This window comes from Dendropsophus ebraccatus, chromosome 4, assembly GCF_027789765.1.
Source record: "Dendropsophus ebraccatus isolate aDenEbr1 chromosome 4, aDenEbr1.pat, whole genome shotgun sequence".
Classification (NCBI taxonomy): Eukaryota; Metazoa; Chordata; class Amphibia; order Anura; family Hylidae; genus Dendropsophus; species Dendropsophus ebraccatus.
In genome coordinates this window covers 72,368,547-72,392,745 of record NC_091457.1, presented here as the reverse complement: position 1 = coordinate 72,392,745, position 24,199 = coordinate 72,368,547, and the positions used below count along the sequence as shown (strand labels likewise).

At 38.0% G+C, this 24,199-nt stretch overlaps 1 protein-coding gene across 1 annotated transcript in view; it reads left to right on the top strand.

Annotated features, from left to right (window-relative positions):
• Window positions 1–24,199, top strand: part of LOC138789721 (cadherin-8) — a 336,813-nt gene that overhangs the window by 3,723 nt on the left and 308,891 nt on the right. The window contains exon 2 of the mRNA XM_069968497.1: window positions 6,501–6,951. Coding sequence (XP_069824598.1) covers window positions 6,667–6,951 — 285 coding nt within the window. The 5' untranslated portion in view covers window positions 6,501–6,666. The remainder of the gene's footprint in view (window positions 1–6,500; window positions 6,952–24,199) is intronic.

Here is a 24,199-nt window from a genome sequence, read left to right as displayed (position 1 = left end):
TTTCCTGTTCTAAAAAGCAATACAATGAAAACTATAATACTAATCCTATAATACAACTAGGTTTCTACCTGCTTAGAGTCATTATTTGGTTCAGCTTGGATAGATCAGAGGTCATAGAGGCTCTCGAAAAGCTATGGTCCGGCCAATAGATGTAGACTGAAGATAAAATGGTTAATTTTGCAGACATAACAAAAGCAGCATGTAATTGATGTTGGTTGTGAGACTATGCTGTGCCCTTCAGCAGGTCTTCCAAATTGTAGTGAAGTCCAACATGGACTAAGTTCAACATGGCATAAAGCTTTCAATGATAAATAAGAGATTCAAAGGTATTCTGTAGTACAGGAGCAGCAGTTGAGTTGTGCTTTATCTGTTGTTGTCTATAATGATGGATGTAGATAGCTAATCATAGGACCATTCAAGCAATGGGTCGTAATAAACCTTGTTGAGATCATCTGATTCTTGGAGCTAAGAGTCTATTAATTTTAATACTTATCAGAAAAGGTTGGTTTAGACTTGTGTGTTCTGTACAGAATACATTAACCTGTAAAGGAGAAAGTCTAGATAGTAAATTTAGATGGATAATTCCGGAAAATTTTTGATTTTTGATTGTTCTTCAATATAACAGATACAACATATAAAAGTACAACACTTCTTGCTTTTTTTTTTACATTTCTTAAGGTGAGAAGTTGTATGCCTTCTTCTGTGCTCATATATTTGACTATCCTCTTGATGAGTTGATGAGTCACTACCATATTGTGATTTTTTTTTCATGATCCCTATGTTTTAATTCCAATGTTATTCATGAAACTTTTTGAAAATGGAAAATACTGAAACTCTTGAGATATGCCAATACACATGCCATAAGAACCTGCTATAAGCCTATAAGCATATTCACAAGTTAATACGATTCTAAGTCAAGTCCAACTCGTTCTTTATTTCCTTGACTTAAATAATTTCACTCTTTGAAGTACATTCATTTACTGGGGTAGACATTTTTGCTTGAAATGGAATGAAAATGATACGTCTCTTGGTAATTCTAGATGCTATATCACTGAAAATGTTCCTAGATAAGCTCCAGATAAATTGTGTACTATGTCTATACAGACCATGGCAGTAGAGTGCATCATTTTTGTACTATTACCTTTCATAAATACTGGGACTTAAAGAAACGTCCTTTTATGTGATGTATGCTTTTCCCATGGCTTCTTTGAACTCTAACCATTGGGAATATATGTTCTGGGCCATAACCAAACATAGTTTGTTATAGCATGAAAAAGATATAGTAGATGTGGGATTTATCACGTCCACATAACTTCTCCAGGTGCAAATTATACACAGTACAACATCAAGACCTAAAATTGCTCTGTGCACTCAGTTGTCAGCAACGATACAGAGAATGCAGTTTAGTGCACTCCTGTTTTATAATATTTTGCCCACAATGCCCTGCGTTTATATTTTACATGGTACAATACAATGTATCTTAAAGGGCTCTTATTTTTTTATGGCCCTCCCTTACTGTTTACACTGATGTTACTCTGACAAAGGCTCATTGATATAATCCATAACTATAATATGGCTTCCCAGCCATGAAAGACTGTGATCAACATATCACAGAGCAGAGGAATGATAAATAGTCAGTAATAATTCATTAATAATAAGTAAGTATGAAAAAATTGGATACATTAATTTCTTAGAAGCCATTGCTATCAGCTAAGATCCCAATCCAGTGAAAATGAGTACATTCAGTAGGGCATAAACCATTTGACTTTATGATGATTGTTTTCGAGGGCTTACAATGTTAATGTTACTCAATGTTACTTACACACGTGAACTGTACATTATGATTTCTTGCTAAAGCTTTTTGCTTATTAATTAAATCCATGTATTTATGCCACATGAAAGGGAAAGACGAATTCTGCCACCTCGTAAAGCACAATAATTAAAGGAAACCTCTGCTCAAGGTTTTACATGTATCGTCTAGTGATTATCCAGTTTCATTAGGGCTTGGGGACTTGCAACAAGGAATTGTGAGTCATATTTGTTGATATACATAATGATTAAAATCATTTGTTAAATTGATTGTTTTCCAGTTGAATATGATACTGCTCTGTTTAAAACAGAACAAAAGACGATGAAGAAAATTGCCTTTTCCTAACTAATGCAGAGTAGATTTGTAAAAGGATTAAATGAAGTGAGGAAATTGCTCATAATCCTGTGTTATACATTTTGGTTCTATTGCAGTATAGTAAGGCAATGCTGTTAAAGCAGACCAAAAAGTTTCAAGTTTAAAGATTGCATAAAACAAGGTTTCTCTAGGGGTTCGGGTGTTTATTATAGTCTATACAGTACATGCTTTTCAGAACTGTGATTGCCAAAACCACCAGATAGAGCAAAAGTTGACATAGAAGTCAAAGCAATTTTAGTGTATTATAAGGGGTGATACGGACCCGCAGTTTCGAAATTTGCAATTGGAGAGAAGGCACAATCAGCCCCCTACAGGTGCCTCACTAAGTGTCTGCCGCATAGGTGCCCCCATGTGTACGCACCACAAGCCCCTCCAGGTTGTGAGCCACAGATGCCCCCATACATTCCCATAGAAGTCTCATATACCCTAAATTTTGCGCCATGCACAGACAGGGCAAAAAGTTGAAACATTTTGTGCAAACATGTTTTCATTTGTTTTTTTTTTTTTTTTGGATCTGCATTTGACACTGCTGCAGTAATCCCCCTATTTCTTAAAGAGTAGCACTTAATTAATTCTTATACTATTCTTATACTATTATACTGCTTAGGGAACAATTTCTAATCATTTTATAATTATTTAGGCACCTTGAAATCAATTTGCATATTTTTGTTTCAAATTATAAATAGTATGGTGACCATGTCCAAAAATGTGTGACATGAAAATAGCTATTTTTCCAAAGTACTTGTTCCTATATTTCTGTGTGAGATTGTGCTCAGTATAAACACTGCTTAACCAGCATGCCCGTTGTTCATTTGGACATATCCTGAAATCTGCATAATATTTTTTAGGAGCAATAGGCTTCGTCATATTCCATCATATTCCATTGTGACTATCAAGAATAGATTAAGCAAAATCACTGGTTAAGTATATATACTGTATGTATATACCATAACATTAAGACCACCTGGCTAATTCTGGGTAGGTAAACATCTTGAACTTTTTGTTACAGCCCTCAAACATTCCTAGTGTGATAGAAAGCTTTGTGAAGAAGCCCTTGCCACTTGGGAAAACTGTTGCCATGAAGGCCTGCAACAATATTTAGGCGGATAGTATATGTCAAACTAACGTCCACATGACTCAAAGTTTTCTAGCTGAACATAGCTCATAGCATTACACTACCTCTGCCTGCTTACCTTCTTCCCATAGTGCATCCTAGTTCCATCTCTTCTCCAAGTGAGACACACACCCGACTAACCAGATGCCAGAAACAAAAGGAAAATAGATTAGACAAGGCCACTGTCTTCCATTACTCCATGGTCCATTTCTGGCATTACAGGCACTTTTGGTGGTAACATAGTAGTTATGACCAGTTTGCTGCCATTCAGGCGCATTCACAGCAAGTTGTGATATCTTGCGAGTTTTGACACCTTTCTATTGTAGCCAGCATTCCATTGTTCAACAGTTTGTGCCACAATAGATTTACTATACAAATTATATACAAACTATCTAAATCAGTGGTTCTAAAGTTATGACTGATAGGTGTACTATCTATCTATCTATCTATCTATCTATCTATCTATCTATCTATCTATCCCAAATTCAACTGAAAAGCAGCACTAGCAGATCTCACTTCTTTAAATGACTTCTATGCTTCCACAGTAAAAAGGTTTCTTTAATAACCCAGAATATGTTCTGGATTAATATTACAGGACGGTTGTTCTATTTTTAAAAGCAGCTTCTCCATATAAGCAGTTTTCTTTAAACTGTGTTATGTATACAGCATTGCCTGCATCACCCAGCTATTATATGTCCGGTATTCAGGTTCTGCACTAGGCATAAACAGTGCATCCGATTTGCATATAGTGTACCTTTAAGAAAATACAGAAGACATGTCTGCAGAGTTATGGAAATTTGCATGTGCACTGGTACTTGTATAGATAATCTTTGTACTGCATCCATGGACATCAGAATCAACATTGGTTGATCAGTTATCTAATAGGAACATTTTTATTTTTTATTTTAACCTATTGATGGCAAGCCATAGACTTCATTCTAAAGCATTTCAATTTCATCCTTATTGTTGCCCTAAAATGCCGTCCATAGATGTTATTATATGAAGAAACTGCTGTAAGGGCCAAATAGGTGTCATGAAATCTCTGTTCTCTGACAGTGTAGAATGTACTGCATAAAGGTAGACAGAGGTGAAAGGGCTCTTTAAATTCTCAATTTTGTTTCAAAACTTTTAAACGCAATTTTGATCAGTGAAGCAAACAAATGAACCAATGAGTTTTGGACTAGAAGAGAAAACAGATTAAGTAATTTTCTACCTCAAGTCACAATCATTCAAGGATATTCCCAGTAGATATGTACACACAGATACAGAGACACGTCTCTGTCATCCCAAATCTCTGTCAACTACAGTGGGACATGAGGATTCTAAAAATAAAAATAAATACATACAACACCTGAAGATATCCAGCAGACTACAGACAATCGAAATTGTGGGCACCACTTATAAAAAAACACCATCCAAGCCATAAGAATATACCTAAAATGATTCAGAGGGCAACTGCTATAAATGACCACGGGGTCACATAGATGTCTATTAGCTTTAGGTCTTTCATAAGTTTTTTGTTTCTCTACGTAATTCCTTAGAATTTAGTAGAATGTATTGATAAAACAAAATTCCTACCATTTAGCTGCTAATCATAGGAAGATAAAATATGTCTGCCTGGGTATTACAGAAATACCGCTCACTTAATGTTAGAGATAAAAGCAGGGAGAGGGTTATATCAAGCTCAGATAGTAGATAGGGAAATAAACTCTGGTGGATAGAAATAAACTGCTTCTGCCTTTTTGGTTAAGCAGGAGTCCTAGAGGTCAGATCCCAACTAATGATAAACCTAGAGCAAATCCTAGTGTTGTTACCATCATTTCATATGATGACAATACCCTTGTAAAAGCCTAGGCTTCTTTGGAGGTTTCCAGTATATGCTCCATACACTCATATGTCTGCATCACCACTGTATGTTCCCAAGAACATATGAACTTGGAAGCTGTATTCAGTATTCAGCAGTTTTTTACCCAGCCAAAAAGGACTAATTTATCAAACTATTCATACATTTGTGAATAGACTATGCACAGAATATTCACCAAAAATTGGACAAACAAATTCATAGGCTTGCACCAGTTTTTAGACTGGATAAATGATAAATTGGATGCAAATCCTGGATTATGCAAATTGTTGGACGTATACTCGAAACAGGCAGGAAAAAAAAATTACCTGTCAAACACTGGTACAAAAGCGCTCTGCAAGCACTAAGATATACAGTGCACCTTTCTTATTATTAGAATGGTGTGACACAAAAAGTGAAGTGCATTGTGGTCTAATATTCCAACAATGTTGCCTTCCATTCATGTAGATTGTTCATGCTACATCTGTACACTGGATTTATGGTTGTTTATTTTAAGTTACATTACTGCTATATTTAGAAATGTGAGGAGCACACATTTGGATCAGATAGTGCGAGTCCATCTACTGACCCTTTCTGGTCTAAGCCTCTGTCCAGTTCAAATGAACATCCTTAGACATAAAGCTAAAAAACACAACCCCGAAGGAGACAGCCACCACCTCAGAAGGCACAGTGCACAAAATCACCTCCTAACCAAGCAAAATAATTGTGCATCTGCATGAAGTCACCTTGTTGTAGCAGGTAAGCTTGCACAATTTGATCAAACTGTGCTCTAAGAACCTCTGCTGTAGTAAATATAGCAGCAATGCATCAATTCATATTAACATATTCAATCTTTGCACATATCTTAGTGCTGACAGAGTGCTGCTGCATCTTGTTGATATTGGCCATAGTGGCAGATGTGATGAAAGGTAAACAACCTAATATTCTGGCCAAAAATGTAAACATAAATACCTACTGGTATGATAATATATAACATTGTTTTTAAATGGCAATATATACTAATAAATGTGCAGGTTATTTGGAGTGGCTCATAGGGTTATTGCAGTCTGTTGTATTCCATAGGACAGCACATTCATCTACTTTGTTATAGTCACCCATTGACCACATTGTACAAAAGTGTTATATGGTAAATTTTGCTCCACTACATCTATTCTGTGATAACAGTGAAAGCCAACAGAACATTGCTTTCCTATTATTTCATCTATTTTAGGGTCTTAGTTTTGTTTTTTACCTCTCAGTATAATATAACAGCTTCACAATTGGATCTATAAATACTGTTGGTATGCGTTGAGAAATTTTACTAACTCATTTTAATGTTGTTTTTTTTTTTCCATTTTAAGGGGAACATCAATGAACAATATTCCAGACATATTATGTCCTTCGACTATGAACTTTGTGTGCTTATATTTATTGAGCAATAAACACTCGGATCAGCTGCAAGTAATATCTCTCTCTGCATGATGAATTGGATGCCTGCTATCTGGATGTGAGCTGAACAATTGTTTCATGTGGTCCATGTTTCCTACAACTTGTGTAACAATGCCAGAAAGACTTGGGGAAACGTTCATGGATGTTTGGACTCCATTTTTCATTTTATGGATTGCTGTTCTTCCTCATGTGTATATGGCTCCAAGGAACGAATCCTTTGTACTTTCCACTGAAGCCGCTATGGAACTTAATGAAATCATTGATGAACAGAAAGTATTAAACAGATCCAAGAGAGGCTGGGTGTGGAATCAAATGTTCGTGTTGGAAGAGTTTTCTGGACCTGAACCAATATTAGTTGGACGGGTAAGTTCTTTCTTGATTTAAAAGTTATTTTCTTTCTTTCTTTCTTTCTTTCTTTCTTTCTTTCTTTCTTTCTTTCTTTCTTTCTTTCTTTCTTTCTTTCTTTCTTTCTTTCTTTCTTTTTTCTTCTTCTTCTATCTATCTATCTATCTATCTACCTCTCTGTACCTGATAGGGAAATGACAGATTCTCTTTAAACTTCAGATACAGGCAGGTGTGAGCAGCCCTAGTCAGGAATTCACCAATAGGCAGAAAAAGTGATTCACTGTAGCACTCCAACTTTTAAAAAAATCCATTAAAAAAAAGTGTTTATTCACATTAAAATGGCAAAATGTGACAATTTGGATTTCTGCCAGAAAAGACTTGAAAAGGTTTTGGGAGAGAACCAAATGTCTCACTTTTACATTTGTTACAGTATACACCTTTCCATATTAGATGTCTTGAAGCACTGTAGTGAATTCTTTTTTGTACCAAGCCTGTCTGTCTTTCAGTTTATCCTCATAACTGTTGCATACTGTTTATCAATTATGCATACCATAATAGTGCCACCAAAGAGTCCCCATATACAGGTAGCCATATACATCATACAACAGATCAATGTCACCAAACAGTAATTACCATATATAAAAGTTAACATATGCCAATATACAATGCTAAAATACATATAGCTTGTTCAATAATAGACAACAGCAATGTGTTTTTCACCTACTATTACTTACTCAGTGTTGTAATAGTGCTGAGCCACAGCACAAATTTACAAAAACAGCAGTAAAATTACTTATCCCCTTGTCAATATAAGAAGAACAAGAACTTAATAGTGCCCTCAAACCTACTTTAATATTTAACTCTTGTTAAAGACATGTCTCTGTCATATATTTTCATCTTCACATTTTTAATACAGAATTGTATTCCCCATGAAATACATATTCTAATAGTCCAAAATTTTAAGCAATGTTTGGGCAGTGTCTTTAGAGGTACTCTTTTTGTCAAGAGGAATTATAACACCCAGCTTTCAATTTATTTATACATTTTCAGGAGGGCAAACATTAACAGAACAGTGCAGAGTTAGAAGGGCAGGAATACCAGAATTGTTAATGGAGACATTTTTAATAAAGTATTGTATTGCCCCCCCAAAAGTTATACAAATTACCAATATACACTTGTCACTGGAAATGCTTATAAAGTGTGTCCCCCCCCCCCCCCCCCTGTACCTACTGCTGCATCAAGGCTTCACTTCCTGGATAAAATGGTGATGTCACAACCCGACTCCCAGAGCTGTGCAGGCTGTGGCTGCTGGAGAGGATGATGGCAGGGGGACATTGAGGGACACAGGGCACTGGAGGGACACTGAGCATCCTTCTGCCATCATCCTCTCCAGCAGCCACAGCCTGCACAGCTCTGGGAGTCGGGTTGTGACATCACCATTTTATCCAGGAAGTGAAGCCTTGATGCAGCAGTAAGTGCAGGGAAAAAGCACTTTATAAGCATTTCCAGTAATAAGTGTATATTGGGGACTTGTATGACTTTTGGGGAGGGAATACATTACTGTAATAAAATTTTTTTACAGACTTCTCCTTTAAGTTATTATATTAAAGGCTTATCTGGGCAAAATAAAAATTTTAAAAACTCTAGGCAGCAAGGGGTGCTGCAAATATGATAAAAAGGGACACTTATACCAATCCATCACAGCCAGTGCCCCACTGCTGCTGATCTTATGTGTCTTCCGGTACCTGTGGCATCACAGCTCCACAAGAACTGCCTGCTCATCCATTCAGTGACCAAGGCGGGGCACTGCTGAAGCCTCTTATTCACTAATGGGAAGTTCCTGTGGGACCATGATGTCACAGGAACCAGAAGATACATTAGACCAGCGGGGGACCAGACGCAGTGTCCACAATGACCCGGGATGGGAGAGTATCACTTCTTCATCATGTATGCAGCACCTCCTGCTGTCCAGCATTTTTTATTTTGCCCAGATAAACCCTTTAAATACTCAGGTCAAAAGAGATATTTAAGACTATACATTTTTTAGAATATGGTCAATAAATGACAATATGTAATATCCTTATTTGCTTTTTTATGATAACATTTATATCAAAATGGTCCTAAAATTCACTGTATGAATATACTTGGGGGAAATTGTTAGGTTAAAACAGTGTTTGCTGCCTACATGACAGTCCACTGACATGGATTGGATTAGAGTGATGCCTTATCCATACATGGTCTAGTTGAACATACTGCTGTATTCTGGTGCTTTAGTATAAGATCAGTGCCATATTGCAACACTGGTCCCATTGTAGCATGATATATAGAAACTATACAGCATCTTTTGCACCAGAAATAGAAGGAACAAAAATTGTGCACAATCAGAGCTGTGTAAGAATATCTTTCAAATACCAGATAAATAAGGAGAATTAGAGATTCAGCACCATGGATAGTGACACACTATGCTACTATTTATATGCTTATACAGTACTCTGATCATATAAACTATTAGTCCCTTTTTATTTAACACCATATGTAGAGAAACAGATACTGTTTAGCTCACAAATCTCTTCTGTGAGATGTATCAGTGATTGCCACTAGTAGTACATTTAAAGATGAGGTTAACCCCAGAACTACAAGCTTTTCTCCAGTAATGAAAGAAAAAAATCCTCTAAAATGTAGCTGCTAGTGTTAAGTATATTATGTCAGTGGGAGACAAGAGTGGAGCTTGTCATTGTTGAACTTGTCACAGATAATGATGCATCATTGTTCCAGAGTGAGTTGTGCCAGTTGTGAAACTCAGCACTGCTACATGAGACAAACTCAGCTCTTCTATATCTGTTATCAGTGGCTCTATTCTTGTTTTTCATCTTCAGACAATTTCTTGAAGGAGTTTTCAAAGGATTTGCACTTTTGTGCTCTAATTTAAAAAAAAAAAAAAACTGTTGTATTCTTATTCTTCTTATTCTATTTTGGCCCCCTGCCCCCAGTCTCATGTGTCCCTTGTTACCTATGTTCTCCTTCAGTGCATCCTCATCAGGTGACAGTGGCAGCTTTGATGGTATTCTATCTTTAGTGAATCATTGACAGGGTCGCATTTAGCTGCGGAGATTTTATCCTGAAGATGTTACTGTTTTGTCAATGAAAAGCACGACCATCAATTTAATAGAAAGCATATAGTGTATTTGCACTGGATTTAATGCATTAGGATACAATGTAATTGCACTTTGGGCATATCTGCAGTTATAAGACATATACTGTAATATAACTCTATGACTATTAGAAAGATTGCTGTATTTTATCCTCTCCGCTTCCTTCTCCATTTACTGCTTGTAATGAATGATGCCATTTGAGTAGTATGTTCATTGCTTTAATGCGTACAACATACTAGGTTCCAGACCTGTAATTTGCTGTACAGCACAAGGCATCTGTGATATCTAATGCTGCCACTAGAGGTGTCAGATCCAAAAGTATGTGTAAGCCCCAAGCATTCCGGCAATATGTGCAATGTCCACAGTCTGAGAGGAATCTGTATGAAATGTGTCACAGTGTTTGCAGCCAATTTATAGTCTATATTAGAGAATGTCAATGATGCACATTATTTTTATTATGATAGATGATGTTTCTGGTTGTTGTGTTTTTACCTGGATAGATTTCATTGAGATGTGATGAAAATATGCATTGTCTAGTTTAAAAAGGCTATTTTTAAATACTCTGTTAGGAAATTCTGACTTAATAAAGAGCGGTTACATTTACTGTAGGACCCACATCTATTAGAGAGGACAAAGCAGCAGCTACAAAGATCATCTCACACCCTGGGGGAGCTATATAGTCGCACCTTATAAAAACAGGTCATTGATTCATTTCCCTGTGGCGATGCTGCAGGATACCTGAACACCTGCAGTCAGCTTTTCCCACAGATCTGGGTTATTTTCATTTATTTATTAATTTTTGGGACACTATAACCAGGAAATTGTGAGGGGAAAAATAAAAAAGCATAGGTGGTCTTAATGCAACTGTTTGGGGTACAAAAGATTGCATGAATTATCAGCATTTATTGACTTGCTGTATATGTTCCAGGATATCCTAATGCTCCATGTATTAATATAGGGCCACTGAGGAGTAATGTTAAACCCAAACACTTCCATCAAAAGTCAGTCAAACTTTCCAACTTTACAAGGACTGGTCAATTGGGTTAAGTGTATGGAAGCCACCAAACTCTCTGATGATGATGATGATGATGATGATTGATGATGTCAGAGAAGAGAAGGGTTGGGCATGTTGTATTTGAACTGTTCAAATTTATTTTCATAGAGATATGTTTGATATGATGGGGAGATCGTAAGTGTCAACTGTCTGCTGACAATTGCACGGCCACCATTAGGTTTATGTTATACGTATGATATTGTACAGCGCCAGCTCACCAGGGAACGAGATAAGGCTTGCCACATCTGTAGTCCAACAACACTTGTATTGTCAGCAATCTGTCCATATTAAAGGACTTTAAAGGGGTTCTCCAGCGTTAGAAAAACATGGCCACATTCTTCAAGACACAATAGGGGAGATTTATCAAACTGGTGTTAAGTAGAATTGTCTTAGTTGCCCCTAGTAACCAATCAGATTCCACTTTTTATTCCTCACAGATACTTTGAAAAATGGAATATGGAATCTGATTGGTTGTTGGGGACAACTAAGACAATTCTTCTTTATACCAGTTTGATGAATCTCCTCTAATGTGACTCGTTTCTCCAGTTCACATGTGATTTGCAATTAAGCTCCATTCACTTCAATGGAACTGATGTGCCAAACCCCATCCAAACTGGAGACTAGGGTTGTGCTGTCTCTGGAAGAAGGTGGCTTTGTTTTTCTAACACTGGATAATCCCTTTAAGACTAAAATGAGGCCAAACTGCTGGTCTAACAAGTTAACCACATTCACCATACTGGGGCATTGACTGGAAACCACACGTGAAAATACGATTCATTTTGTGTATTGAATAAGAAACCTCCTGCTTCCATCCTCAAAGGCACATGAACATAATTTGAGCTGGTATTACTATTCAATTATCCCGGCTTCTGCACTGCAAGGAGGCAAAAAGCAATATGAAAAATATTATCATAAATATGAAACACTCTGAAAATATGGATACCGGAAATTAGACTTTCAGTGTGAGGTTTGCCTTGTTAAAGGCTAGCTCTGCTATCTATAACTGTAACCTCATGCTGTAATACAATGAAGGAAGCCTTAATTCTGAGAAATTTTAATGAAGTCATAACTGAATAAAAAATAAAGACTCTGGGATAAAATTAAAGCACACAATGAATTTATACACATAACAAGACATAATGATATCCTATAATAAAACAAGGTGTTCAGAAGGCTTCATGTGAGGGTCTTGGTCGCCTCGAAAGTGCCGGCCATCCGACGTAGCACTCGTTAAACTTGACAATTATATGAGAGCCATATTTTGCTACCGTCAAAGCCAAGGCATTTATTAATTACAGAGATCAGGGAGCGAGAGTATTTTATACACCTACAGATATTAGATTGTGCTTGCACTGCTTACGGAGGCAGAACCCAGCAGGTTTCTTGGATATTGTAAATATTTAAAGTGTTTTGATTTTTACTAGGACGAAACTTAGACAAAGGCTTGTTCCCTTGGTGCAGATGCAGAAATATCTTTTCATATCACCAGGCAAGCAAAGAACAGGCAGACAATCTGTTCTGAGAAAAACACTTGAAATTACATCTCATTCATATTTGTAAAAGTTTAAGGCACCTAGACACATGGCACACAAAATGTTTCATTGCTAGCTGCCATGAATTGATAGCTTAGATTTATTTCCTCCATGGGGCTAAAAATACAATCTGACGTAACATAAATGGAGTTAACACATAGAGAAGCTGTGAATATTAAAGCAATATCTACTACAACCATTTATTGACAAATCATACAGTAAGGGAAACAAGTCTAAGTTAATATTCATTCCCAATGCCCCAATAAACATGGTATGGGCCTGAGAGGCAGTATAAATGTCATTGTATATCCCCTTTATTCTAGGATGATTTTTTTTACTGTGTCTGGGAAGATGCTTTCTCCACCATAGTTGTAATTTCTTGTAGCCTTTCAGGATAAGCTGTACATGTGATCATGTGACTATGAGTTATGTCAACACATGCCCATGTGTTGGACCACCTGCAATAAAAACAAAGGGGGGGGGGGGACAGAAAAACACCCAGCTGCACACTTCTCCTGCTTGGTCTAGTGATTGGTTAGAGTCTGAACACTTAACCCCCAGCCGATCAAAAATTCTGACAGGTCTCTTTGACCTAAAGTGTCCAACAGCATCCAAAGTAGTGCAAGAATCTTAAAAGCCTTATTGCATTTACCAAAGCGACGTTTCAGTCATTATTTAGCTTTATCGTGCTTGATAAAGATCCTTCAGGGTATAAACTTCCTTGATAGTTTATGTTAAGATGCCTTCATTTGGGATTGCTGGCAAACTAGTGTGCATCCTTCCTTCTATCTTAAGGCCCTATTCCACCAACAGATCTGACGACAGATTATCTGCCAAAGATTTGAAGCCAAACCCAGGAACAGACTATAAACAGACAACAGGTCATAAAGGAAAGACTGGATTTCTCCTCTTTTCAAATCCACTCCTGGGTTTGGCTTTAAATCTTTGGCAGATAATCTGTTGTCAGATCTGTTGGTGGAATAGGGCCTTTAGCCAGTTTGGTGCTGTTGGACCCCTCTGCTTTTTAGTATGTTTCTTCACCCTGTTTATTTATTTTTTTATGTGACAGGTACAAATTAGCATTATTCCTCAATTACTGTCCTTATCTTCAAGCAACAGAGACCCTTTGTTTTATGAAAGTGCTATAACATTTAAATCCTGATCATAAAGAAGACCTGCTATAGCCATACAAGATAAACACTTTTTTTTTTTCAATTCTAGAAATTATCTTTATGTGAAATACAAAGCTCAGACCAAAGGCCAGATAACTGATAGGATTATCAGTCTAAACACCCAGATGATTATAGATTGATCCTGAAGGACATAAAAGTCATCCATAAGCTGTCATTTACAATAATGTCCATGGGGCTAGAAGTCACATGCTCCTATGTTGAGCTTACCTACTAAGTGAAATAGGATTCCGCTGCTGCAGTAAAATTCCATTTGACATGTTTATTTACATTTTGACTGTTAGTGGATATTACTGAGCAGTGCTTCATTTTTGGAAGGTATGGGGCTTAAAATGGCTATTCTGGATTAGAAAATATAGTTACTTTCATTGAGAAACAGCACCACTCTTGTCCTCAGTTTGGATGTGATATTAAAGCTCAGTTCTATTGAAGTGATTGGAGTCATGGTGTAATACCACAGATAACCTGAGGACAGGTGTGGTGCAGTTTATAGAAGATGACTGCAATAATTTTCTGATCCTGCACAGTGTATATATTGGTATATGCTTCCATATCTCACACAGTAATTCATTTACTGTAAAAGCCCATATGTCCACCTACTGTATGTTTTGCATGGATAAATCTAAATAAAAGAGTTACAAATTGTATCTTTTGTACAGGGATATAATGTCCCTGTCTATGTTTTATGTAGTAACTGAGAAGATGCTTTCCTTCCTATAAACGTTTTGGCTTTTACACTAAAGTCCTGAATCAATAAGCTCACCATGATTCAAATTTACCATCTGCCTTTTAACTATTATTGGGTTGTTCATATATAAATATATACTGCTACAGGATGTTTGACCCAGTTTACTTGTTCAGAAATAGCATGTGATTGACCCTTAGGCTGGTCGAAATGTCTAAAGACATTCTTTTTGCTACATCTGTTTGGCTATAAAAATAAAGAAGTTTAATTGTTTAGAGTAGAGACTCTCTTGCCTGTCATAACAGTAAGTGGTGTAGGGGATATATTCATTCTGGGATGTGTTCTCAATGTAATATGAATTATTTTATCTATACAAAATATATTTTGTTATATTATTTTTATGTTATGACATTGGTTATTTTATCCTTTTAGCACAATATTGCAAATGAAGTATAGGATGATAGAGACATGTATTTTTACAAGAACAGTGCCTACAAATAGATTCCTGTTGATGTATAGTATCTCATTAGATACATATAATAGTACGTCAATTGTAGGACTTTTACGTTTTATGTTTACCTTTTATGTTTATGTATGTATGTTTATGTATTGACTTTTATGTTTATTTGTTGCTACCTAGGTTTACCCAATAGTCTAATTTCAGAGATTTCGGTGTTAGACCACAGTTATTGTACTGCAGTATTTCACATAAAGATAAAACTCACTGAATGATGTCATCCCATTAATCTCTCAGTGTTTCTATTAGGCTGAATTGAAGACTGTGATGACCATGACAAGATGTCATCCAAGCAGCAATAGCATAAATCACTGTTCTGCTTTCAGTGTCATGCTATTGGTGTCTACCGAGCTAGGATACACATCACTGTTCATTTCAAGCATTGCTAATCTTTCACTCAGAGCAGTGAGTAATCTGTTATACATAGATCTAGGCTACCGAAGTGTGAGGGCAGTGGGCGCTGTTTTCCTTTTTTGGTTGGAATGGATGGGTCATTTTGGGAGACTGATTTGGTGTAATGATTTTCTGCTCTTTTATGAATACGCCGTGATAACATATATGTTGTGTTGGACTTTCTGTTGTTGAGGTCAACTTCATTACAAAGACAAGCAAGGCCAACATTTAGTTTATGGCCTATACTTTGTTCCTGAATACAATTTGGACAGCAACGAACCCAGTCAACAGCCAATATTCTACAAGACAAGAAATTCCAGGAGAAGGTGATGACTGTCCTATTGGGAATGTTGATGTCCTGGCTGGTAGTTGGGCAGCATCAGCATAAGCATAGAAAGACCCTTATGCTGATGTAAGTATAGGTGTTGGGGTGCTTAAGAGGATGCAGTGAGGCACTTATTATTAGTCTGTGATTTGGGGGAGGGGGGGAGTGTAAGATGCCTTAAAGAAGAACTGAATTGTTTTTTTCATGCACATATGGTCAAAGAGCAATAGAGGTCAGCTCAACTTGTATATGGTATCAGCAAAGGTGCATAGACAGGAGAATGCAAGGGTCCAGAACAGAAGCTAGCCATGGTTCATAGAAAACTTGTGATGATGGAAAAATGATGAGGGATCCAGCATTCCAAGATAAGAAGAAATTGCTTAAGTTTAGAATATTGCATATTAAGGATAAAACTTCATTATTGAATGAAACTAGCAACACACTTCACACAGGTGCCCTTAGTCATGGTATCATATCAAGCGCACTTGTGCGAAAAGAGCAGGTAGTTTGCTTCAACCATGAAACTTTACCCTAAACACCTTTTCATGTCCAATATTATATATATATATATATATATATATATATATATATATATATATATATATATACTGCCGATGCCCCGTGCAGTAATAGTGCATATATACTTTCCTAATTGTGGAGGGGTTTAATGCGTATGAGGCCAATTCAGGTTGAGCAGTTCGGCACACAGTGTCCCAGGAGTTGGGCATGATGGGCGATCACACTGCTGCTTGTCATTAACACCTTAAATACCGCAATCTATAGTGATCCCAGTGTTTAAGGGAGTCAGGGACAGGATATTACCTTTATTACCCCCCTTGACTGCAGGGGTCACGATCACTTTTCCTGACAGGTAGACTCCATGAGAACAGTGTCGACAATACAGATTAAGGCTAGGTTCACACTATGTAACTGTGCGGCTGTATTTGCGGCTGTAATTGTGCGGCGGTATTTTTGGTGGTTCATGCGTACGCTGGAAAGTATACGATATACGGCTGCACAGTGCACACTATTTATGAATCTACGGCCCTATCGTAAACGGACCCCTAAAAAATGAACAAGACCATTGTTTGCGGCTTGACATGCGGCCGTGGATTGACAGGCGGTCCGTACGGAGTACTTCAAAAATAGCCGGCATCATTGTGCAATTAAATATACTGTTAAAATAGATATATATATATAAATAAATGTATATTTATATATATATATTTATTTTTTGACAGTATATTTAATTGCACAATGATGGATTCGTTTAAATTAAACTATTGAACAATGAAACTGATTTTATTTCAACGAAAATGTGTTTTATTAATTAAATATTAATTAGTACAGGAAGCTCCATAAGCCGTTAATTCATATTGCCGGCAATAGAGCATTCTGTACTAATCATCACTTTACTGTAATTAAAACATCAAATGTTTCTTCTAATTACGTTATCACACTAGCATTATTAGAAGAAACATTTAGAATTATATGTGCGCTCAGCTGATTGGCTGATCGGCTCAGCGCACATATAATTAGCGGGTCCGCAGCACAGTGACTTCATTGTGCTGCGGACAAGCGAATAGGACACATCGGGGTGAGTATACAGATCTCCCCATCCCCTCCCCTGCACTGCACCCCTCCCAGCAAGGAAGGGGGGTCACTTAACCCCTTCCTTGCTGAGATGGGTGAAGTCTGACATCAGTCTGGCCCCCAAGGGGTTAAGGGGGATACAATACATCCTCCCTTAACCCCTTGGGGGCCAGACTGTAAGCAGCGATCTGTAAAGATGCTGCATACTGTAAGGAGCACAACACCGCTCACAATGATGGGTGTTGTGCTCCTGTTTGTTTGTTTTTTGTGTGTTTCTCCCTTTTTGTTTTTCAGATATCGGTATCCTGGGGATTACGTTGGATTCAATGGACTACTATTTTTTAATAAAATGGTCAATGAGGGGTGTGGAGGTGTTTTTATTTGAATAATTTTTTTTTTTAACTTGTGTCTTTATTTCTTTACTTTATAGACTTAGTAGTGGAAGCCGTCTAATAGACGGAATCCATTACTAAGTTGGGGCCTAGTGTTAGCCGGTATAAAATGGCTAACACTAACCCCCTATTATTGCCCCAGTACCCAATGCCACCAGGGGTACTGGGAAGAGCCGTGTGCCAGTGGTCCCGAAGCGTCAAAATTGGCACTCCTGGACCGGGCGGCAGCAGGCTGGTAAGATTTAGGCTGGGGAGGGCCTAAACCAATGGCTTTTCCCACCCTGGTGTTACCAGGCTGCTGTCGTTTGGTTTTTAACCCGGCTGGTTATAAAAATAGGGGGACCCTATGCGTTTTTTTTTATTATTTATTTATTTATTTTTATAACCAGCGGGGTTAAAATCCAAACGACAGCAGCCTGGTAACACCAGGGTGGGAAGAGCCATTGGTTTAGGCCCTCCCCAGCCTAAATCTTACCAGCCTGCTGCCGCCCGGTCCAGGAGCGCCAATTTTGACGCTCCGGGACCACTGGCACCCGGCTCTTCCCAATACCCCTGGTGGCATTGGGCACTGGGGTAATAATAGGGGGTTAGTGTTAGCCAATTTATACCGGCTAACACTAGGCCCCAACTTAGTAATGGATTCCGTCTATTAGACGGCTTCCACTACTAAGTCTATAAAGTAAAGAAATAAAGACAAGACACAAGTTAAAAAAAATTTTTATTCAAATAAAAACACCCCCACACCCCTCATTGACCATTTTATTAAAAAAAAAAAAAAAAAACAACCGCTGGTCATCGACGTAGTCCACCGAATCCGACGTAATCCCCAGGATACCGATATCTGAAAAACAAAAAGGGAGAAACACACAAAAAACACACAAACAGGAGCACAACACCCATTATTGTGAGCGGTGTTGTGCTCCTTACAGTATGCAGCATCTTTACAGATCGCTGCTTACAGTCTGGCCCCCAAGGGGTTAAGGGAGGATGTATTGCATCCTCCTTAACCCCTTGGGGGCCAGACTGATGTCAGACTGCACCCATCCCAGCAAGGAAGGGGTTAAGTGACCCCCCTTCCTTGCTGGGAGGGATGCAGTGCTGGGGAGGGGGTGGGGAGAGCTCTATACTCACCCCGATGTGTCCTCTTCGCTGGTCCGCAGCACAATGAAGTCACTGTGCTGCGGACCCGCTAATTATATGTGCGCTGAGCTGATCAGCCAATCAGCTGAGCGCACATATAATTCTAAATGTTTCTTCTAATAATGCTATTGTGATAACATAATTAGAAGAAACATTTGATGTTTTAATTAAAGTAAAGTGATGATTAGTACAGAATGCTCTATTGCCGGCAATATGAATTAACGGCTTATGGAGCTTCCTGTACTAATTAATATTTAATTAATAAAACACATTTTCGTTGAAATAAAATCAGTTTCGTTGTTCAATAATTTAATTTAAACGAATCCATCATTTTGCAATTAAATATACTCTCAAAAAATAAATATATATATAAATATACATTTATTTATATATATATTTATTTTAACAGTATATTTAATTGCAAAATGATGGAATCGTTTAAATTAAATTATTGAACAATGAAAGGGACTTTATTACAACGAAAATGTGTTTTATTAATTCAATATATTAAACATGAGAGGCATCGGCATCGGCATCGGCATACTGCAGAGGATCGCAAACCCCGGTAATAGTGATTCCTGTAAACTGTTTCCCTGCTTTCCCAGATGCATCCAGAGGTGTTTGCATCACTTTCTTAAGATTTTATTTGTTATTTTTAGTTGAACCAGATTTCCAAGTAAATGACCGTATGTTTTCAGCCGCATGTCTATTTTTTCCCACGGCCGTAGTTTCATCCGCACATTTACAGCCGCATAAAAAATACAGCCGGACAGTTACATAGTGTGAACCTAGCCTAAAGCTATCCAATGGCATAGCTTCAAAAACTCCCATTTGTACCAAAATATTACCTATAAAAACTATAGAACATGGCACAAAAAAATGAGACCCCGAACAGCCTAAAAGGTGAAAAAAAAATAAAAGTGGGTTATAGAGGCAGGAAGGATAACGCTCATTTATTATATCCTCGACATCTGTGCATTAATGACCTTTGGTCATGAAGGATTTCTTCTCTTTTTGGATTGCTCTTGATTGTTAAGCAATACGAATAAAATAAATAAATAAGATCATCTTAGGTTACTATGGTAAAGTAACAACTTCCTAGCTTAGCTACCATCATTTCCTACTTCTACAGTAAATAGGTTCCCCAGGTCCTAATAATATAGATAATAAATCTAATTTTTGATTGTTAGTCATTAGGAAGACATTAATTGGAAACAACTGATATATTCCAGAGCTTGGACGGTAGGTAAATGAGTTAATTTACAATGCTTTTCAAGAACCCATTTTTCCACCTTGTCTTTAAAAGGCTGTATAATTGTAATGAGCCTCAGTGTATATAAAACTAATTGAACACAAATTCATCCAGCATTTAAAAAATATGATGATCCCTTCAAGGTCATGCTAATGGGAAGATTGTATTCCAAAGTGCGCTTGGAGTTAAAATAAATGATCAAACAACATATCGTAATAAATGTTTCTTTTCAAACAATGAAGCTTCTCCTAATGACCTTGTGTAATCATACATTACTTCCGGCTCCTTCTGTTCTTACCTAACATAATTACTTCATTTGTTTATCCTGTTTTGATTAGTTCTTATGTTCTATATACCCTGTATTGTTAATGTTGCTACAAACATGGAGACATGAGATGTTTGGCTGGTTTCATAATGCTCCAATATATTCTTTTCTCCGGAGGGGATAGAAGCACTTCTTGTGTACTATATATTTGTACAGGTAGACATTTATGATAGTGGGTCATTTGTCTTCAGGGAAACTTTTCTATTCACAAATGAGAGGCATTGAATAAATGAGTTGGGTATTGGTGATCTGATGTTATAGATGCTTAAGAGGCATTGTAAAAGACAATATTATTATTGAGAACTGTAGAGGGAGACTCATATGTCAAAACTCATTTGTATATCACTAAATCCCTCATGGAGATCACCCCTGTAAGGGTGCCTTCACACGAACCGGATCCGCAGCGAATTTAACGCTGTGGGTTTGCAGCGAAATCCGCTGCTGATCCATGTAGTGTGAAGGTCTATGGGTTACATATCCGCAGCAGTCTCCAGGCTCCTGCTTGCTTCGGGGCCTCCTAGCATCTCCCAGAGGTCAGCCAATCACTGCCTGACTGCCGGGAGATGCCGGGAGGCTCCGAAGCAAGCAGTAGCCTGGAGCAGGTAATGTATGCTCCAGGGCTGCCCCCGGCCCGGAGCATACATTACCTGCTTGGCGCCGGCAGCACTGATTGGCTAATGAGGAGTGAGGGGTGCTGGGAGCTTCACACAGCCACGGTGTCAAGCAGGTAATGTATGCTTCGGGCTGGGGCTGCGGGCAGACGGACGGACGGGGGTTAAAGGGGCCGGGTCACATGCAGTGGAATTAATTTTCCGATGCGGGTATGTGACCCCCATAGGCCTTCATTATACCAGGACCTGCAGTGGATTTAGCTGCGTATCCGGTATGTGTGAAGGCACCCTGAATGGAAACTAACAGCAGGATAGAAGACTGTAAACTGCTGCAATGTTCCTATAGGACTGGACGTACAGAGAATGAAGGACATTTTCTTACTTTTATCCTCAGTGCCATTTTCACAAAATCTATATTTGTATATAAATTATGCAGTTTAGTGCACTTGGGGGCGGGTCAACTGCTTAAAATCTACCTTTAAATTTAAGCCAACCCAACTTTGAGTGTACTGCCCAAGATCAACTCTCAGAAAGCAGTCATATAGAACAGAAAGCCGCGGCACCCTTCTCCTTCAGCAACAATGTTGTTTATTCAGCCAACAGGTGATACAGCGTGAACATTAACAGGCAACAGCTGTTTCACACGTCACAGCATGCTTCGTCACAGCCTCAATATCACGGCATATGGTACTTGTACAAAAGATGCAAACAAAACTTTAAAACAACGTATAACATACATATTAAGATATATACAATGTTTTAATCAGTACACAGTGTAATTACTTACAGCTTTAGGCTGGGTTCACACTATGTATATTTGAGGCTGTATTTGGTCCACATGTCAGGTCCTCATAGCAACCAAAACCAGGAGTGGATTGAAAACACAGAAAGGATCTGTTCACAAAATGGTGAAATTGAGTGGATGGCCGCCATATAACGGTAAATAACTTCCATTATTTCAATACAACAGCCGTTGTTTTAAAATAACAGCACATATTTGCCATTAAATGGCGGCCATCCACTCAATTACAACATTATGTGAACAGATCCTTTCTGTGTTTTCAATCCACTCCTTGTTTTGGTTGCTATACAGCCTCAAACATACAGCCTCAAATATATGTATTGTGAACATAGCCTTATAGTAAGTCACCAGCAGGTCCCATGAATGGAGGATCGGTCATTTAACCCTAGCGGACCCAAAGCGTCCCTTCTAAGTATTAAGTCGATTTCCTTCCGTAACAATTGGACCTGACAATCTCCCCTGCTGGTGACGAACTCAAACGTACCAGACCCATAAATTTCATTTCTGAAGTATTACTGTTATGGAATCTGCGCATGTGATCTATCAACTTCGGGCAACTTTTTCCAGTGCGGATTGATCGTACATGTTCTGAGAACCGGACATATATAGGGCGTATAGTTTTACCTATGTAGTACATGCCACATTTTCTGCCCCCTCATTGATGTCTATTTTCCCCTTCACTAGTTCATCTCATAAATTTCTAGTACGACGGAAAGCAACTATTGGTCTTTTATCAGTAAACTCTTTAAGTGCTGTATCTCCAGCTAGGATATGCCAGTGTTTAAAAATTGCTGACTTAATTATATTGTTCATAGGAATGTGAATGTGAACACGAACCTTTGAGTTCCTTCATGCGATTTTTTCTTTTTGCGTATTAATGTTCTACGGTCCAGGCTACGTGTTTTGTCTAATGCCCGATTAATCAGTTCCTTTCCGTTGTACTAGAAATGTAGGGTGCTGCGGCTTTCTGTTCTATTTGACTGCTAACATGGAAGATTTGTGCTCTTTGCTAATTGCCTAGTGCACCTTCTCACAGCCCGGATCCATTGTGGAGTGACCAACTGATTCGGTCATAGAGGTGAGTTGTAGCGTGGTGCGGGGGCAATCTCTGTTGCTGTCGTCAACTCTCAGAAACCCTCAGCTGTTATATCTCAGGATGTTGCAGCTATTCAAATGTAAAAGCTAACCATATGGTATGTAATTTGCTTGGACCCACCTGAGTGGGAGTGGGTGTTGCCTTCTATGGCATTAATAAGAGCCATGGAAGAGGCAGTTTTCTCTTTAAATGGAGTATCCAAGATTGAAAAAAAGCTTTCTTCAAAAACAGCCCAACACTTTGGCTGTTACGGCTCTGTATACAAAAAAAATATGTCTTTTGTTTTTGTTTTTTAATCCTGGATGACTCCTTTAGCTTAAAGTGTCCCCGTTGTTTTTTTTTTTGCAGAAATCAATAGTACAGGCAAATACAGTATGCAATTATCTGCATTCAAAAAGACTTTCCCCAGCCCCCCTCTCTCATTCACTGCTCATTATCAGGAAATCTCGACTATTTTTCATTAGTCGAGCCCTGTTTAATCTATGGAGAGGGGAGGGGGGAGGAGGGAGGAGGGAGATTAGTTGCCAGCAGAGAACAAAGGATTACACAGTGGGAGCTGTGTAAAAGCCTGTATACAGAGGGAAGAGAGGTCAATGCTGACTAGAGAGGAGATAGCCCGGTGATGTAGCTGTAAATTAACTCTTTGTTGTCCTGTTTTGGTGCCTCATCTCCCTCCACCCCTTCCCTCTCCATAGAAAACTATGAAGGCAGGGGGGAGAGCTACAAACTGTTTTTTCATGATAAAAATGCATTTTTCAGCTAATAAACTCAATTACAATGTTTCTTAAAATCGCCTGTACTATTGATTTCTGCAACAACAACAAAAAAAAAATTAAACGACAGTGACTTTAATGTTAAAGATACAAAATTTTCCACAAGTATTTTTTTTTACAGTACTCAAAAAATGATGTGACAGGGAAAAAAAGACCAGTTGACAAGATATAAGTCACAGAAAAAGCTGCTTCAGAAATTACTTTATTATTGTTTTTGGAAGCCAAAATAAAATCATCCAGTAGTAAAGGATGTGAATGAGCAATTTGGAGCCTGGCCTAAGAAATTATTAGCAGGAACTCTGGGTAATTAGATTTAAGGGGTCATGTAAAGGTTTATCTATTAGCAAAGGAAACATCCATGGGTCACTGATGCAGAAAAATATTTTGCGTTTAAATACGTAAAATATAAAAATGATATTGTTACTGTTGTTAGT